At 45.3% G+C, this 12700-nt stretch overlaps 3 protein-coding genes across 9 annotated transcripts; all 3 read left to right on the top strand.

Annotated features, from left to right (window-relative positions):
- The first annotated feature begins 682 nt into the window (after positions 1-682).
- LOC125524912 (disease resistance protein RGA5-like) lies at positions 683-3681 on the top strand. Of its 3 annotated transcripts, none has more exons than XM_048689941.1 (5): positions 683-843; positions 960-1049; positions 1665-1712; positions 1850-3154; positions 3248-3681. In XM_048689941.1, exon 4 carries the CDS (start codon positions 1920-1922, stop codon positions 2715-2717), a length of 798 nt encoding a protein of 265 aa, XP_048545898.1. In that variant the 5' UTR covers positions 683-843; positions 960-1049; positions 1665-1712; positions 1850-1919; the 3' UTR covers positions 2718-3154; positions 3248-3681. The 3 variants fall into 3 exon arrangements, with proteins under 3 accessions (XP_048545898.1, XP_048545897.1, XP_048545896.1); XM_048689940.1 differs by having other exon boundaries at positions 1662-1712; XM_048689939.1 differs by having other exon boundaries at positions 1641-1712.
- A 1136-nt stretch (positions 3682-4817) lies between these two features.
- On the top strand, positions 4818-8556 carry LOC125524909 (disease resistance protein RGA5-like). 5 transcript variants are annotated; one of them, XR_007291044.1, is made up of 4 exons: positions 4818-7056; positions 7162-7316; positions 7685-8047; positions 8127-8556. XR_007291044.1 is itself a non-coding variant. In XM_048689936.1 (2 exons), the coding sequence occupies exon 1, from the start codon at positions 5154-5156 to the stop codon at positions 7032-7034; it is 1881 nt and encodes a 626-aa protein (XP_048545893.1). In that variant the 5' UTR covers positions 4818-5153; the 3' UTR covers positions 7035-7056; positions 7162-7552. The 5 variants fall into 5 exon arrangements, 1 of the variants encoding a protein (XP_048545893.1); XR_007291045.1 differs by having other exon boundaries at positions 7648-7939; positions 8127-8555; XR_007291043.1 differs by having other exon boundaries at positions 7685-7939; positions 8127-8554.
- A 1353-nt stretch (positions 8557-9909) lies between these two features.
- Positions 9910-12671, top strand: LOC125524911 (proteasome subunit beta type-5-A-like). The gene is made up of 7 exons (XM_048689938.1): positions 9910-10156; positions 10244-10373; positions 11283-11389; positions 11463-11597; positions 11682-11785; positions 11881-11981; positions 12349-12671. Exons 1-7 carry the CDS (start codon positions 10028-10030, stop codon positions 12480-12482), a joined length of 840 nt encoding a protein of 279 aa, XP_048545895.1. The 5' UTR covers positions 9910-10027; the 3' UTR covers positions 12483-12671.
- Positions 12672-12700: the final 29 nt, after the last annotated feature.

Below are 12700 nucleotides of genomic sequence, written 5' to 3'. Positions count from 1 at the left end.
CCAATGAACAAAGGAAGTGACGGAAGAAAAACTCGTCTCCACTGTCCATACCTTTGTGGGCAAAATGCCGAACACCTTGCGGGCGTGGTGGCGAAGAGGCCGCGATGATCACCTCGACGCAGCAGGGGTGGTTGCCGGCCGGCTACTGGCCGCTGTGGAGCTCTCGTCGGAAGCTGCCGAGGACGCCGTGGTGCGTTGTCGACGGTCCTGTCCCCTCTGCGACCAGCAAAGACGGCGACGGCCAAACCTCCGATCGATAACCAAAACTACGGCCAAGGCGCGGGCGTGGTGGCGGCCATGTCGAGACGTGGTATGGTAGGGACGGCCGGGGGCTGCGCGGTGAGGAGGCGGCCGGAGAATAGCGGCGGCGCCGGCGACGGGGCGGGGCGGGAGAGAGAGGGTGGAAGCGTTGGGAGCGGAGGGACTGCTAGTGTCCCCGACAGGCGGGCCACGGGGGGACAAGGGCGTGCGTCCAAGCCATCCGCGTGCGTCCGTTTCACCCAAAACCGAGCACAAGTTTGGGCTGGGGATGCGTCGAAAACGGACGAAATCCAGATATTTGTCCGTTTAAGGCCGTGCGCTGGGCCGTGCTATTCGTTCGTTTTATCCCAAACGAACAAGGACGGACAGGATAGGGTCGCACGATGAAGTTGGCCTCAGTGTGTTGAATGAACGCAAACCTTACGGACACACAGACGAGACGACCACAAATCACTCCGGCCGGTCGTATCCACACTGCTAGTGCTACTTGCTGCCGCTTCTTTCCTTGGTCTCTCGTTGTTCTCTGCGGCGACTAGACTACAGTGGGTCTCCTCACAATCTGCGGCGGCGACGGCGTCGAAGGTACTCTTCCTTCGACTCGTCCCCTCCCCTTCCTCCTCTGTTCCATACATTTCCTTCGATCTAGTTAGCGTACAGCTCTCTCCTCTTTTTCATTCTTTGTGGTTTTCATGTTGCAGAGCTCGATCTGTTCAACGTTCGCTCAGCAGAGGCGAAGAGTTGCTGTTCGGTGTTCTTCAGGATGCTCTTCTTCGATTGAGCCAAGCCAGGTGATGCCCTTTTTCTATTTTTATTTTGCCCTCTGTCACAAGTTCAGATTTTGCTCATCCTGAGAAGTGGAAACGATTGTGTTCCCACTACGGCCGTGCGTGTAGATCCAGAGCAAGGGGAGGGTCAGATCTTGCTCCATCTGTTTTTCCCCTCCTTATTAATCTCTTGTTTGCTACTAGTATTTCTTTTACTGTATAATTATATTACAGTAAAAGTGTTTAAATATGTACATTAGGAAAAAGAAAAAGGAATAAGATAAAATAAAGCAAAGAGAAAAAAATGGTCAGTGGCCAGAGCTTAGTATATCTATCCATGTTCTGAGGGGTGCTGCATTTTTTCTTTTCACTCTGTTCAGCTTTTCCAAACAAAATCAGATCATGCTTTACCGAACAAATTAGTATCTGAAAACAATTAGTACTATATCTAGTTTTTCCAAACAAAATCAGATCATGCTTTTCCAAACAAATTAGTAGTACCACGAGCTGTTACTTTCACAAAACACAAATGTCTATCTTTTGCTCATCCGGTGGTTCTCTGAAAACAGTTAGTATGATTTTTTGCTGATTCTGACATGAATGTATTATTTGCAGAATTGGATCTATATTCTCCAGTAGTTCATCTTGGGTTGCTGCAAATTGGATTTGAAGGAGCTGCTATTCAAGGTACCCATCTTCTGCTTCTGCTTCTGCGTTGGAAAGAAACAATGCATATGCGCTATGTTTACAGTCACTTTCACCAACCAATCAGGTTCAGGTTTTGCTCATTCTGTCTTTTGAAAACCATCATGTTTGCATTACAGAATTTCGACCCAAGGACAATGCTATAGCGGTGTGCAGATCAGAGAGCAAAGACAAATAAAATATCGAGGTATGGAGGCCGCTGCTGGGGCGTTGAGCCCTGTCCTCCGTAAGCTCGGTGAGCTGCTCGCCGGAGAATACAACCTGGAGAAGCGAGTAAAGAAAGGTGTACAATCACTTCGTACAGAACTGGAGATGATACACGCCGTACTTCGTGAGGTTGGCAAGGTGCCACTGGATCAGCTCCAGGAGCCGGTCCGGATTTGGGCTGGCAAGGTGAGAGACCTCTCTTGCGACATGGAAGACGCTGTTGATGACTTTGTGGTGCGTGTGGATGAGGGTCCAAGCAGCAAGCCAACGAACATGAGGAATCGTGTCAAGAAGTTCCTCAAGAAGACCACCAAATTGTTTGGTAATGGCAAAGCACTTCATCAAATCTCTAGTGCCATCAAAGAAGCTGAGGACCTTGCCACGGAGTTGGTGGGGCTGCGTAAAAAGTATGAGCTTGACATGCGTAGCACTAGCAATGGTGCTACCATTGACCCTCGTGTGTTGGCTCTGCACAAAGATGTAGGGGAGCTTGTTGGCGTTGACTGCACAAGGGATGAGCTTATCAAAACACTGATTTGTGAGGACGGGAGTTCCAAGGAGCAATTGAAGACCATCTCTATTGTTGGTGTTGGTGGGCTAGGCAAGACAACACTCACCAAAGCAGTCTATGAGAAGATCAAAGCCCAATTTGATCGTGGCGGCAGATTGATAGAAAGCATGCGTGAAAGCTGGGTGCCCCCTTTTCTCCTTCGTGGTTCTCGCGACTTCCAAAGTGGGTTAATTCAAGTTCGCTTCCCCACCTCTCCACCCTGGAAATAGACGTGGAAGAACTGCAAGGGGAAGACATTCAGATCATTGGGATGCTGCCTGCTCTTCGGTTTCTGCGGCTGCGTGCAAGTCGCGTGATGGGAAGGTTGGTTGTGAGGGCCGATGCATTCCCATCTGCGAGATGCTGCATGTTGAGAGGGTTTCCGACGGCACCGTGCCTTTTTCCACCTGGAGCTATGCCAAGGGTTCAGCGGTTTGAGTTCTGGGTCTCTGCACGATCGATCGCAAGTCGTGAGGTTGACTGCGGCATGGGCCACCTCCCTTCTCTCGAGCATGTCCAGGTTTATCTGCAGCGTGAGAATTCCAGCGATGAAGAGATGGAGACAGCCAAGGCTTGGCTGAGGCGCGCAGCAGAAGCCCATCCAAAACGTCCCACCATTGAAATATCCTAGACTGTTGAGTGCTGACATGCCTTTGCCGCCAGTAAGGTACGGTCTCCTCATCTAAGCAATTATCTATTCCTGAATAAGCTCACTACTACCATATTGTTTGATTTATCCCTATTACTTTCCCAATTTCAGACCTCCAGTGAAATCCTGGAGTCAGGTACTAGTAATTCCATCAGTTGATGCCGTGGATGCTGTTCCAACATTTTGATAGGCCAGAAACAATTCACAGTGCCGTCGCAGTCACCAACAATTCACTGTGCCGTCCAAGTCACCAACAATTCACTGTACCGCCGCAACTCCCAATAAACCAAGGCTCATTCCCTCCAACGTATGCTCAGATTCTGCCCTTTCACATGATTGTTCATGATGAACTATTTATTTCTCCTGCATTTGCTTTCAGAAACGCAGCACCTCATTTCCTTTATTAAGTCAAGACTCTGTACAATAAAAGTTTGCATTCAGTTGGCACTATTTGTAGCAGTAATGCCTCTACGTGTATTTGATTGTTCACATACAACATTGTTATGTTTTACTGGCTTATATTAATTAAGAGTTGATTGAACTCCTGCTGGCTTGTTTTGCTTGCTTGGCACTTATTCAGTCAAGACTCGTACCCGTACAACAACGAAAGGCAATTGTAGCTCCAGATTTACCTCTTCTTGCTGCAACTCCTGTTTTCGAGCTCGTGAGAGAAAGAGCCACAACTTCATGCCTCAAGGTTACATACAGAAAATTTATATTAGCATTTTGTATGCAAAAAAGCACACAACAGCCAACCACCGCTCACTCGCTGCTGTTTCGCATAACATCAACAGTGGCAATTACTGTCTCTCTTTCGGTTTCCTTTGGAACATATTTTCCTTCTAGATTATCAATTGGACTAACGAAATCAATTCAATGGTAATACTTTTTTTGTGCAAATACATATTCAACCAAATCGATTATCTACTACTAACAGACAATCAAGTGGTAATTGATTGAGCCGAGTAGTGGGTTGCTAACAGGATTCTACAAGCTGGAAATCTACAGAGAAATAGACACCCAAATCGTCACAAACGATTGAGATCGAGAACTGCTCCATGCTGCTTCGCTGTTTACGCTTCCTCATGTATTCTTTTCACAGATAATTGCCTCGGCTTGTATTGCAAGCAAATGTGATTAGGTTTTTTTTACAGCAAGCAAATACTATTAGGTTCGTGGCGATGGTGGATGATTACCACTATTGGTCTACATACTATTATTGTTCAGAGGTTAAGCTGGAATTTTTAATATTTTTGACGAAAAAGCAGGGCCACTGCTTTTCATTGCGTATAGAAGAAATAAACAGTTACAAATACAAGATTAGACAAGGAGGATTGGGGTTAGAGATACATCAGAAGTACATTAGTCTGCTTCTAGGGGACGTTCTACAAGAGCCATTGCACACTTATGTCCAACATCGACCAGTCCTTTGCTTCTACCTGAATCTTCTGAAACACTTGCATGGGGCGGCAAGAAATATTTCTGAATGTTCTATCATTTATTTCCTTTCTTTCCAGAGGTTCCACCAAATCAGGGCCAAAATTGATCTCCAAGATTTCGCTCTTTCCTTTCTCATGGAAATAACTGCTGCATAACTAGTGACTAAAACATAAGAAATCCACTGCAATTCTGTATTGCAAAAACCTTGGCTCCCACAGCAGCCAACCATATAACTCGCCCGCTCTCCCTCTCCCGTTTTTCCATTAGGCACATACGTCCCAGATAATCAAATTGAACTAATGAAATGTGAGTTACATATCAAAAAAAATATCACTGTTAACTTCTAACGCATATGAACTCAATGTGACATAATACATATTTCAATCAAACTAGCGATCTAGAAATGCACAAGAGCCTTATAAACCCAGAGAATAGGGCCACAACTCCAAAATAGGGCCACAACTTCAAACATCAACCACTAAATCATGGTCAGTCCATGTTCAAACACAATAGTCCAATCACAGTCAGTCAGAGTTCATTAACCAGGACAACATTACATAATCCATAATCGACCACAATGTTCACAACAACCCGCAATGTGAGTTTGTCTGAAGCATGTCTCTCTTCCAGTGATGACACGATTCATAGAATGAAACCTCTTTCTGATGAAGACTCGCGAATACTCTTCCATAGAAGAATATTTCAAAGCGAGGACAAATGTCCAGAAGATTTGCAGGTAGTATCAAGAGACATCTTGAAGAAATGTGGTGGTGTACCATTAGCCATCATTATAATAGCTAGCCTACTTGCTAGTAATCAACGAGTAAAGCAAAAATATGAGTGGATGCATTTGCACAATTCGATTGGCCGTGGAGTTACACAAGGTGATATTGTGAAGGACATGAACATGATATTATCACTCAGCTATTATGATTTGCCATCCCATCTGAAGCCTTGTTTATTATATCTAAGCATCTTTCCTGAAGACTTTGAGATTAAGAGAGATTGGCTGATATGGAGGTGGCTTGCTGAAGGGTTTATCCAATGTGACAAAGAAGAAACCAGGCTGTTTGAGATCGGAGAGCGCTACTTCAACGAGCTCATGAATAGGAGCTTGATCCAGCCAGCGAAAATCAATGACGAAGGAACGGTAGTAACTTGCCGTATACATGATGTGGTGCTTGACCTTATATGCTCACTGTCAAGTGCGGAAAATTTTATCTTCATATTGAATAATGCTGAGTGCCATGCACCTAATCTGCAAAGGAAGTTTCGCAGATTATCACTTCATAATATCAAGGCAAAGGTTCAGAATCATCAGTTTGATAGCACCAGCCTGTCAAAAGTGAGGACCTTTGCTGTTTTTTCTCCCGTTGCTTGTGATTGGTTGCCATCTCTCTCAAGCTTCCATTTTTTACGTGTGCTGGATCTTGGAAATTGTGGCAGCCGTGAAAGTAGCTCTGGTCTCAACCTCAAGTATGTTCGGAATTTAATTCACCTAAGATACTTAGGGCTCAAGGGTGCAGATGTTCACGAACTCCCAGTGGACATAAGCAAGCTGCAGCTTTTGCAGATACTGGACATACAAGGAACTAGAATAAATGAGTTACCTGCAAGTATTGTTCAACTAAGAAATTTGATATGCCTATCTGTCGATAGTGGCTTGAGGCTGCCAAAAGGAATGGGGAACTTGATGTCCCTTGAAGTGCTGGAACGAGTAGGCTTATCCTCATCTTCTCATATTGTGGAAGAGTTGAGGCATCTGACAGAGGTTATGACACTCGGTGTTGACTGTTATAACATGGACGAGGATCTGATTGATATATTAATCAAGTCTCTAGGCAACCTGCACAAATTGCAAAATCTGCATATTGATGATGGTGGCAGATTGATAGATCGCATGTGTGAAAGCTGGGTGCCCCCTCCAAACCTTCGTAGTTTTGATTCATGGGACCCCTTCTTTTTCTTTTCGTCGTTATGCAGACTTCCAAAGTGGGTCAATTCAAGGTCGCTTCCTCACCTCTCCAGCCTGGCCATAGATGTGGAAGAACTGCAAGGGGATGACGTTCAGATCATTGGGATGCTGCCTGCTCTTCGGTCTCTGCGACTTGCTGCAAAACGAGTGATGGGAAGGTTGGTTGTGAGGGCCGATGCATTCCCATCTGCGAGATGCTGCAAGTTCTACGGGTTTCTGACTTGGCCATGCCTTTTTCCACCTGGAGCTATGCCAAGGGTTCAACACCTTGATTTCTGGGTATCTTATTGGTCGATCGCGATTGGTGAGGTTGACTGTGGCATGAACCACCTCCCTTCTCTCGAGCATGTCAAGGTTACTCTGCAGCGTGATAGGTTCACTGTTAACGGGGTCGATGAAGAGGTGGATATAGCCAAGGCTTTGCTGAGGCGCGCAACAGAAGCCCATCCAAAACGTCCCACCATTGAAATCTATTCGACATAAGTGCTCACATTCCTTGCCGCCGGTAAGTCACGTTTACTCATCTGAGGAACCATGAATAAATCTCTTTCCCTGAATATGCTCGTTATCATACTTGTTTGATTTATCCCTCTTACTTTCTCAATTTCAGGCCTTGAATAAAATCTTGGGAGCCAAATACTAGTAATCCAACCAGTCGCCTTTCGATAGGCAACAAACAATTCATTGCGCCGAGGCAGGCACCAGCATCTCGTTTGATTCGTGTACCGCTGCAGCTCCCGATAAGCAAGGATCATTCTCTCCAACGTATGTTCAGGCTCTGTCTTCCGCGTGTTGTTCTTGTTCAGGATGAACTATTTATTTTTTCTGCATATGCTTTCAGAAATGCAGCACCTCATTTCCTTCATTCAGTCAAGATTCGGTACAATGTAGGGTTCATTCAGTTGGCACTGTTTGTAACAATACTACCTCTACGTTTTAGTCTCTTCATTTGCAGCTTATTGTTTTGTTTTTATCGTCTTATTAGTGAAGAGTTAATTGAACTCGGCTTGTTGGCTTGTTTTGCTTTTCTCGTCACTTATTCAGTCCAGACTCGTACAATAAAAGGCAGTTGATTCAACTCCTGTTGTTGCTCCAGATTCGCTTCATGTTCGTCATGTTTTCTCTTCTTGCAGCAAGTCTTGTTTTTGGAGGTCGTGATAGAGAGCCACAAACGCTTGTCACTGGGGTTCCTTTGCAGTTGATTCAGTTTTGGGTTGCCACTTATCATAGCAGTAGCTCAGTCTACCTCCTTTGGAGTTGATTCAGTTCTGGAGCCACTGGTAGTGGAGACGCCTCGCCAGTTTGGATTTCTCAACCGCTGGGAGAGAAACAGACATGTCTGCCTGCCAACATGTAAGGTCTGGACTTGGATGCTGGCATTCGCCACGGTTAGTACTCTATCAGTGAACCTTTGAGCTTGCCAGTTTTCCTCCTAAGCAACACAGAGGTTTTACCAGTGTTCGAAGATACAGAAAACAATAAATTGACTGCTGAAGGTTAATTGCTTGTCAGCTTGTTGTTTCGATGCCTGAATATGTTCTTCATCTCTCACGAAGAAATGTATTTGTGCTGCAGATCTACCGGAATCAGTGATACATTTCGTTGCATACGATTCGCAAATCAGATGCAGAGGCGGGTGCCTGCAGAAACTGTAACTGAAAAAACAAAGCAAAACAGGGTGATATTTTTGTTTTCAGATGATTGCCTCGGCTTGTGTTGGAAGCAGATGGTATTAGGAGTAGATGATATTACGCCGTATTGTTGAGAGGTCGTACTGGAAATGTACCGCTCACGTACCCTCAAGGCTACACGTGGTACTGAAAATTGAATCTGTGCGTACTCTTTATGGGTCTTCATGTGCATGAAAAAACAGAACACCGATGCCTGGAATCAGTCAACAGGTTATTGGTCTGTATGTTGCTTGCTTTGTGCTTAGCGTGTTGACAGCCTGAAGTAAGGCGCGTACAATTTACAGTTTTATAGCCCATGCGTGTGAACATGTTAGTAATCTTGAAAACTCGGGGCATTTTTAACACTGGAACATGTTCATTTTTGTCCTGCTTCTCGACCCGTTGGCTGGGCAGCTGAGGTTGCTGCCAGCCCACCCGAGTTCGAGTCCCGACACGGACGCGCGGTGCTCACGGAGTTTCTCCTATAAAGAAAAACCAATAAGGGTTAGCCCTTGGGTTGGTCTCATTTTTTTTTCTCTGGTTGACCCAATAAGAATGAATGAATGCTGAAACGTTCCAGACTGAACTTGAAGCATCGTGTGAGAAAGGAGGGAGCAGCACTCCGGTACAGTAGCGAACACGAAGGGGAGTGAATGCAATCTCAAGTCTTTAATTTTTCAAACAACTTCTTAAAATCTCATCATTTTTCAAAAAAAGAAATGTTTTGAAAAAAAAAATAAAGAAATAAAAATTGATGAAACCTAGTGAGAAGAAACAGCAGAAAAAAAAAACTAGCAAAATGGACCAGAACCTTCCCAAAAATTCCTAAAACTAAAGAAGGGCCAAAAGATACCTTCTAGAAGGTTTACAACACCGATGTGCACGCTAGCTAAAATGGACAACCATGTGTGAAACCCCGCCAACTTGACGCTACGCTTGATGCGTCGAATAGGTTTTGCCAGACAGATGTTCCTTTTGCTGCGGGCGATATATAGACAGGGCGGTCTTTTTAGTGGAAAGAGAGAGAAGGAGACGAAGCTTCTTCACACGAAACTGTCCGAGACGGGACTTCCTAATCAGCGCCTTTTGCGCCAGTTAGGAGAAGTGACGCTCACACACATGCTCGGTCAAGCCGGCCCATTAAAGCTAGCTCGTGTCGGCTGACGGTTTGACCTTTTAACCTCTGATAATAGTTTGACCTGTTGACTTCTCAGAGAATTGGAAAAAGTTATCAAATTTGCAAAAAGATATCATGAGTTATAAAAACCCATGAATTAGAAAAAGTCCTCCATTTTGAAAAAAAAACTCTCAAATTTGAAAAAAAATGTCCGTGAATATAAATAAATGCTCATGAATTTGCAAAAAGTTCATCGAATTTTAAAAAGTTCACAAATTTTTAAATAATTTGCGAATTTGAAGAGTAAAATTCCATGTTTTCTTTTAAAATTATCTAACAAAAACCGGCCAAAAAACGGACAGAAACAAAACACAAAGAACCGGCCACCAGAAAAAAAAACGCAGAAGAACCATATTACCATTACAGTTCTAAGTGGGCCGGCCCGTTGGGTCGGGGTGAGTATCTATCCTTTTACAAGTCGGGCGCGCACGCAGCCCGGCCCAATCCCTCTACAAGCAGGCCCGCAGGCCCGCGACCAGGCCTCTCTTCATCTTCTTAGGCCGCAAGAAAAGGAAGAGAGAGAGAGAGGGAGGGAGACCGAAGAAGAGGAAAATCCCGAGAGGCCAAAGAGAAAAAAGCTCACTTCATCGCCTCAGCCCCGCCGCACCCCCACACCCGCCGACGACGCGATGATTCCCAACCTCTCCGCCCTCGAGAACCACTTCGGCGCCGCCGCCGCCGGCAGCGACGACCTCGGCGGCCTCTTCTCCGCCGACGCCGCTGGCCAGCTCGCCCTCGAGTTCCCCACCTGCAACGACGTGCGTGAGCCCCTCCCCCGATCCCCTTCTCCCTCGCCCCGATCCGCCGCCGTCTGATCCCGTTTGTTGTTTTCTCCCCGGTGGCAGTTCGATGGGTTCCAGAAGGCGACCAAGGAGATGGTGAACAACAAGAAGGGGACCACCACGCTCTCCTTCATCTTCGACAAGGGCGTCATCGTCGCCGCCGACTCCCGGGCCAGCATGGGCGGCTACATATGTGAGTCCCCCTCCTCCTTCTTTCCCCTGGGCCCGCGTCCCGGTGCTAGTGCTAGGGTTTGGTCGCGCGGGGGCTCGATTCGCGGCCTGGATGCGTGATTTAGGGTCCGGGAGTTTTAGATCTCCTCGCCGAATCTGGCCCCTTTGTCGGGCGATTTTGTTTGGGATGGCACGTTTGTGATTAGCAATGTTGGGGATGTGTTTGCTGACTCTTGTGCACTAGGGTGTGGGTCTTCGTATCTAGTAAGTAATTCAGGGCAGTGATTCATATTTTTGTAAAATCTCAAATCAACCTGAGTAGGATGTGAAGAACTTCTGCTTAGGTTTAGTGGGCAGCAGAGAAAAACAGGCACAATCTCACAACAGTTGAGCTGCAAAGTGCAGTGCCATAGCCACACAACAGTTGTGGTGACTCTGCTTGGCTATGGCGATTCATTTTGATCATGTGATGAATACAAAGACACAGATTGAGGTTGGATGCTAACGATCTGCTGTAGCTAAGAAGAGATGTACTCTGTAGACTAGTAGAATTGCTAATGATAGAGTTGGTGAATCTATGTGATGTAGAGATACACTAAGATCATGCAAAAAAATATATTAGTTTTGCTAATGCTTACCAGTGAATTCAGTCTGCTTATTTGAAGGTCCAACATTTGTGCATACTGATTTGTGTCCTTTGTGGTTTGGAGAAAGAAAATAGAAGGCTGTGGTTATTGTATAATGTCTATTTTTCTGCAAGCTCTAATCCTTCTGCAAAATTGCCCTTGCGTGTTTGTTATCATTGAGAAGACTTTCTGAAAGAACTATTTGTTGTTGTAGAAGGCTTTTGTCTGATGCAAGGATTATCACTTAAACATTCATCAGATTTTATCTCTGTTCTTTACATGACCGCTTATTTCTTTTCCTGCAGCCTCGCAAACTGTGAGGAAAATCATCGAGATTAATCCCTACATGCTGGGAACCATGGCTGGAGGTGCTGCTGATTGTCAGTTTTGGCATAGAAACTTGGGGGTCAAGGTAAAACGACACCTGCTTGTCTACTTGCATCTCATCTCTGCATAGTAAGACTAACAATAGATTCTTCTTTCAGTGCCGGCTCCATGAGCTTGCGAACAAGCGAAGGATCTCTATTGCTGGTTCTTCAAAGACGTTAGCTAATATCCTTTACTCGTACCGCGGGATGGGACTTTCAATCGGTACAATGATTGCTGGATTTGATGAAACTGTGAGTCGCCCTTTGACATATATATTAGTCTCTTTAACCTGTACGGTCTATGCTTATGTCTTAACTGTTTTGCTCTTGATGTAGGGTCCGGGCTTGTACTATGTTGATAGCGAGGGTGCAAGGCTCAAGGGAAGCCGATTCTCTGTTGGTTCTGGCTCTCTATATGCTTACGGTATCTTGGATGAGGGGTAGGTTTTTTTGTAATACCTCTAGTATGTTGCTTTGCTCGCTGCTCATATTATCTGGAAGTTGCATCCCCTTATATTTGTGCTTTACATTTCAGTTACAAATTCAACATGTCAGTTGAGGAAGCTGCTGAGTTAGCTCGGCGGGCTATTTACCATGCAACATTCCGTGACGGAGCTAGTGGTGGCTGTGTTAGTGGTATGCATTCTGTTTCTTGGAATTTGTCCTGATATTTGTTTTAGAAATTTTGTACATAACCCTGTTTTACATAACTGTCTACTTATGCCATTATGAAGCAAACAGCAATAACAGCAAACAGCCTTTACCAATGTATTCTGGACATACTGTTATCATTACAGTTTTAAACCAAGCTGCCTTGGTTGATATGTTTATGTTGCATCCATGATCTAATAAAGCATTGAACAAGTAATGCTGAAGCCCTGATCCATTCTTGAATCTTGATAGGCCTGTAGGACAGTGGGACTTGTGTGATCTTCTTGAACATCTGCTCCTGCCTGAGTTCACGTATTCTGCCTGACAATTACCTCTTTTGCTTCGATTTCAGTCTACTACGTTGGCCCTGACGGCTGGAAGAAGCTGTCCGGAGATGATGTCGGAGAGCTGCACTACCACTACTACCCAGTCCAGGCGGCTCCCGTCGAGCAAGAGATGGCCGAGGCCCCCTCTGCGTCAACCTGATTGATGTCGTACGAAATTCCGTGAACTGTGCTGAAGCACCTTGTTTTATGGACTGGGGGCTTGTTTGTCTCCTCGACATTAGAGTGTTCTCTTCTGAGACCTGCTGATGTTCGACTTACACATCTGTTATGGAAGTGTGGTTGTAGACTGATGAATGTTATAGATGTTTCCATTGAAGTTTCATTTGAATTCGCTTGCTTGCCTGTTATGAGTTTGTG

This window comes from Triticum urartu, chromosome 7 (genome assembly GCF_003073215.2).
Source record: "Triticum urartu cultivar G1812 chromosome 7, Tu2.1, whole genome shotgun sequence".
NCBI classification, from domain to species: domain Eukaryota; kingdom Viridiplantae; phylum Streptophyta; class Magnoliopsida; order Poales; family Poaceae; genus Triticum; species Triticum urartu.
The sequence above is the reverse complement of the archived record's forward strand: the minus strand, read 5'-3'. Positions and strand labels throughout refer to the sequence as shown.